Source organism: Durio zibethinus, chromosome 14 (genome assembly GCF_047325235.1).
Source record: "Durio zibethinus cultivar Kanyao isolate XHJ-2024 chromosome 14, ASM4732523v1, whole genome shotgun sequence".
NCBI lineage: Eukaryota > Viridiplantae > Streptophyta > Magnoliopsida > Malvales > Malvaceae > Durio > Durio zibethinus.
In genome coordinates, this window is record NC_143175.1 from 5,381,464 (window position 1) to 5,387,463 (window position 6,000).

Here is a 6,000-nt window from a genome sequence, read left to right on the forward strand (position 1 = left end):
ATCCTAGACCTATATATTTCAAGTTTAAATGAGCATTTAAAATATTTTAGATTTTATCTTTTAACAATATTCAATTATATTATATTACACAATATTTTTTGATATGCATCACATCAAAATTATTAATTCGATGGCGACACGACAAATATACTTTTTAACTATATGATAAAATAGAATTACTATCAGTTTTTTCATATGTGATATTATGACCTATAGCTCATGGAAGACCTAATAGTAAATAATAATTGTAGCATATAGCATATAATAATTCATAATCAAAGAAAATAATTGAAATTAAATTACAGCCTTACAACACCAAACTTGTAACCCAAAATCTATTATGAACGACTAAATACAAAATCAATAATTAAAATAAGTCCTATGAAAGATCAATTAAAGGAAAAGATGACCTAAAACTTTTTTTTCTTTAAAAAAAATAAGTCCAATTCCTAGGAGACACATGTGAGGATAACAATAGATCGGGTCGAAACGAATTTTTATTCGACTAAACCCGACCTAAGTTCATAATAAAAAAATCCGAACCCGAATTGAATTTTTTTTATTTTTTTATATTCAAACTCGATTCGATTTGAAATTAATAAAATATTATTTTTTTAAATATAAAATATTATTTTTAAAATATAAATATATAATTATATATAAATAAAAAATTTAAAAATAATTAAAAAAATAATTTTTAATATAATATCGAATCGAATCGAATTTGCCTAAAACTTGAACCTGACCCGAAGCCGATTTTTTTTTAATAATATCCGATCCGACCCAAAACTTGAATTTCAAAAAAAAAAAAAAATTACCATATATGATCGGATCGAGTCGAAACCCATCGGACTCGAGTTAAGCTGCCAACCCTAGGCACATGCCTATTGGGGGATGGTACATCCCTCCTTATCTGCAGCTTTCATTCGAGAAATATATTACCACCTCGTGCAATTAAGACACGGTAAGAAAAAGTAATGTTGGCAAAACATACCAGCGAGACTGAAGAGCAAGGAGAAAGCACATTAGCTATACAAAAACTTGCCTGTTAATCATTCCTGTTAGGTAACTGTAAAAGTCATAGCACTTACATGAGAAAATAACCTATCAAAGGGTAAAGACTTATCTCCTATAGAATTTCCAAAACAATTTCCAGAAACATTCTAATAATAGAGAAAAAGTTTATCATGAAGTCGTCTATACACCTAGCGGTCAAAATTGTTAAAGACCTGTAAAAACTGAAAACATTAAATGAAATACACTGAATCTTTCAAACATAAGATGACAATAATTTGATTACTATGTGCTTATGGAAGGAAAAGCCGATGTAAAACAGGAACAAGATGCAGCAATGAGCACAGGATCAATGGACAATTGAAGAAGAAGTAGTGGATGCTTATTCTGCAACTAGAATGTTAAAAACATACAATATGATTACAAAGACGCCACTGATTCTATTGGAATTTCAGAAGAAAATATTAAAGTGTAATAGGGAAAGAAAAAGAAACTAAATCAGGGTCAAATTGGCATTGTGCATTTCTTTTGAGAATGTCCTAATAAATGGCATCTACCGCATTGAACAACTCTTTTTGGGCGCTTCAAGTTCTCTACACGAAGAACTTTCTTTTTTGGTCTTCCGGGTGGCCGACGAGTTTTGGGAGGGCGTATTGTGATATCAAGCTTGGCAGCTCCACCCTCAGCTCCTTCACCTTGCTCCTTCCAAATGCTCTTATCTGGAATAGGATTTATCATCTGTGAATAGGTCTCACGGTAGCTTGCCACTGTGAAACAAGGTTCAGCAAACAGATGAGCATTCTGCCCACAAGAAATAAGTGCAGCTGCAGCATGTGCACAAGGTAAACCATAAATCTGCCAACGGCGACAGGAACACACATGACTCCTAATATCCACAATATTTGTACGCTCGGTTGAGACAATCTCAAACTCAATTTCATTTGCTCTAAGTACTTGGTAGCAACGAGCATCTGCAATTGCCTCTAAAATCCGCTTCTCAGCAGATGGTACAAGAATTGAGGTCCATCTCATTCCCAATTCACGACGATTGTTAAACCAAGAGGTTAGTTGACAGCGAATATGTTCCATCATCTGCACAATGGGAAGCTCATGACATTCAGGGGCCCAATTATACAACAACTCAGTCACACCTAGTGTAAAGTGGCCATATCGCACTCCTTCAAAATATGCTACTGCCCAAAGCTGGGGAGGGAAGAGTTGAAACCATTGTAAAACCTCCTGTGAGATCTCTACCATCTCAGCAATTTTGCTCTCAAATTCAACAGCAGTGAGAGCATAAACAGCGTTCCAGAAGATATTAATCAACTTTGTATTCTTAAATGTATCACGGAAATTTTCACTGACATAACGTAGACAAAAACCATGAAAAGCACTTGGAAAATGGGTTTCTACTGCATCTACAATGCCTCGCTGTCTTTCAGATAGTATTGTGAGTCTAGGCATGTTTTCAGTGTTTACACCAAGAAGCTTTCTCAACTCTGACATGAACCACATCCAATTCTCATCACTTTCCACATCAACAATAGCAATTGCCAAGGGAAACAATGCATCATCTGCATCAACAGTTGCAGCACAAAGTAACGTACCCAAGTATTTTCCTTTCAGATCAGCCTTATCAAGTTCCAGAAGTGGTCTACAAGCATTTATAAAACCATAGATAGATGCACGGTAAGAAACAAAAAGGCGCTGGAAATAATTTTCTTGTCCAGTGGCAAAAACTGAGGCAACACTTCCGGGGTTGGTTTTCCTTATTTGCTCACAGTATGCAGGAAGAAGGCAATACCCTTCTTCAAAAGTCCCATGAAGTGCAGCCATACTTCGTTCCTTCCCACGCCAAGCTTGCATATAAGAAACAGCAACTCCATGCTGGTCACGGATATCTTTCAGGATTTCTTTTGGTTTGTACTGTGGATTATCCCGAATGCGTGCTTCAACTGATCTAGCAACCCAACCCACTGATGCTTGCTGATGATGGAGGTTGTGAACCCCTTCACATGTATGGTCCCCATGCAGAGTTCTAACTGAGAAAGTTGGAACTCCAGGGCATTTTGATACATGGACACGCCATGGACAACCTTCTTTGGAGCATTTGGCAATAAATCTGCTGCGATCAGATTTCACTATCCTAAGATCAAAATGCAATGCTATAGCAATCTCTTTCAAGGTTCTTCTGCAAGTTTCAACATCAGGAAATTCCTGCCCGATAACTAATGAATGTTCTACAAGGGCATGAGAAGTATCAGCTACCACTAAAGCATGATCAGCCATGATTACATGAAATAAAGGAAGCAACAGTCTGATGTGATTCAAAGGGCTCCCTCCATGCAGTAAACAGAATAGAAAATGCTTCGAGGAAAAGCTTCAAAAACAGCACATACATACTCTTAGTTAGGTACAGATAGTGCAGTAGAAAAAAAAAAAAAAAAGAAAGGAAATTAGTATATATGTATATATATATATTTTGGTGGGGGGTATGGGAGGAGGTAGCCAAAACAAACTAAGGCAGCAAAATGAAAATAATTATACCAGTATAATTATTCAACATAGAAATGGAAACAATTTTCTTCTCGATAGTTCAGCAACATTGCCAGCAAAATCCCTTTGTAAGCTGTCAGCGAGTGAAGCAACTAATTTAGCACCCAAAGGATTATAAAACATAACTGTAACAGAAAAGAAACTAATGAGCAGCAGTTACAAGATAAATAAATTTAACAATAACCTCTCTTCCTAATAACGGGAAGGGGAATGGAAGTTTCAAGAACTCGAGTTAGGGGGTTTCTACAATCTAATTATACCAATTACAAGAAAGGAATCAGGTCTATCAGAAGAAAAAAAAGTGAAAAAAGTATAGAAGATTGAAATTAAAAAAATCATGTGATGTGCGTTAAGTACCGTAGTCCTTAGACATGGATACCAAGAACAAATCATCAATAAGAACAAAGAGTATTAATTTAGCAATTCTAAAGCAAATAGGTAGCTTTGCAAAATTTTTTCGTAACTTGACAAAGAGAAGCCCCCAAAGTCTTAGCTCAGGGGAACACACCCATAGATCAGAGCCAAATCAACATTATGCTCCAAAAAACTGAGAAAGAGAAGCCACCAATGGTCACTGCAACAAGAGGAACCTGATGTACGTTTGTGAAGAAGTGTCAACGTGCAAGTTTTCTAAAAGAACATGTCCCTCTGAACTAATTTAGCTTTTGCCGCCATGAAGCCATTTAAAATGATTAAGTACAGTCTGTCAAGCACAAGCAGCAAGCAAAGAAGTGGCTTTCTAAGTACCTTGGTAATGACTATATGAAGGAACTTACAAAACATATAATCGACAAAAAGAGGATGACCACATAAAGGTATAACTCTAGCAAACTGTATGTTTAGAGGAAATGCTATCAAGATGATATAACCACAGACCAAGCCCTTATCAAAAAGTAAGAGATATCTTCTTACAATAATAAAATCCATGTCTCAAGAATGAAATCTTTTATCCCCCACAGCCAAAGATTTGAGGAATTGTGACATAGCATCATAAAACTCTTAAACAAGTAGAAGGAACTATAATAAATTCCAATAAACGTGAATTCTCCATCTCATAGCAAGATAATTATAGTAGAGGGCAATAATATAGCAACTAAAAGCTTTCAATTAAATGCCACAATTTTTACTACAGTGAACAAATGCTATGATATTGGCTGCTTTTGACAGCTAACATTAAGTCACCTTTTAACTCTTTTAAGCAAGAAAATTAACATTTTGAGTCCTTAAAAATCAAGCAACAATTCAATAATCAAAGTTCCAAGCAACCAAAAAACTGAAATTATAAAATGGGACAAATTCATGGTGCACCCTAAGCATAATCTAAACTTACATTAAGATCTATAAAACTTTAGGAAGATAAGTGCTTTCCTTAACTCAAAAACTATTAAATAAATTAGTTCACTTTCTTTCACCAAAAACTACAAATTTAAACACCAAAAAATGTTACCTTGAATTAGCTAGAGTCTAACTCTTTAAAATTCCGCGACGCCCACGAGATCTAAAGCTTCATTCTTTTGGTAACCTTTCACAAAAGAAAGCTCCAAACGCTTGCCCCTCGCTCGCCGCCGCTTTATAAATGAAATGGAAGGTTAAGAAACCCTATAAGACGTGAAAACATTGAAAATTGTTGAAGGGAAAATGTAACTAGATAAAAAAACTTATTTTGCTTTGTGTTTGGGTGATTGGAAAACAAAGGAAAAACTGGAAAAGGATGGAAAGTTTTCGAAGACCCTATGTTAATAATTTTCTCCCTTCTTCTCCTCTCTCCTCGATAATAATTGGCGTTTATGAGAGAGAAAATAACTTTTTTTTACCCGTCTATGTTTTTTGAACGGTCTTTTTTATATTTTAAAAGTAAAAAAAATAACCTTTTTTTTTAATTGAAATTTGTCTTATCATAAGCATATGAAATTAAGGATGAATATTCATTATATTCATTTAGACATGATATTTATATATTTATATCATATAAAATATTAAAATTTATATATTAATATAATATTTTATATAAAAATTATATATTATAATTAGTGTTAATATAAATTAACTTTTTAATTTTAATTAATTTATATATAATTATTATTAAAATTTTATATTGTATCATGTTCATGATCTATTTTATCTCACAATATGATATTTTCGTACCAAATTTTAAATTATTTAATCTATCTTCCTTCGATTACACAAATATAACGTGATAATATTTTTGTTTAAATTATTTATTCATATATTCTTTTAGAATTATTTGTTGAAATGTGTGAAAGATGGACAAGTAGTTTTTTTTTTCTTTGAAAATTTCCTCATAATTAGTAATAATGAAAGCTTTAATTTGGCTTTTTTCAAGCAAATTTCAGAATGCTAAAAATACAAAATTGTGTGGAAATATTACCACTCAAATTATAATTAATTAAAATATAATATCCAATCATC

The 6,000-nt window shown here is 33.4% G+C and overlaps 1 protein-coding gene across 6 annotated transcripts; it reads right to left on the minus strand.

The window, feature by feature from the left end:
* Positions 1–1,374: 1,374 nt before the first annotated feature.
* Positions 1,375–5,328, minus strand: LOC111294492 (uncharacterized). Of its 6 annotated transcripts, none has more exons than XM_089743315.1 (4): positions 5,018–5,328; positions 4,079–4,273; positions 3,562–3,643; positions 1,375–3,394 (listed from the first exon to the last, which is right to left on the minus strand). In XM_089743315.1, exon 4 carries the CDS (start codon positions 3,301–3,303, stop codon positions 1,519–1,521), a length of 1,785 nt encoding a protein of 594 aa, XP_089599441.1. In that variant the 5' UTR covers positions 3,304–3,394; positions 3,562–3,643; positions 4,079–4,273; positions 5,018–5,328; the 3' UTR covers positions 1,375–1,518. The 6 variants fall into 6 exon arrangements, with proteins under 6 accessions (XP_089599441.1, XP_089599439.1, XP_089599440.1 ...); XM_089743313.1 differs by having other exon boundaries at positions 3,562–3,695; XM_089743314.1 differs by having other exon boundaries at positions 4,035–4,273.
* Between the last annotated feature and the right edge of the window lie 672 nt (positions 5,329–6,000).

Bases quoted from the DNA above. Each gene is read 5' to 3' on its own strand.
- LOC111294492 (XM_022887808.2), bottom strand. From the start codon at position 3,303: ATGGCTGATCATGCTTTAGTGGTAGCTGATACTTCTCATGCCCTTGTA.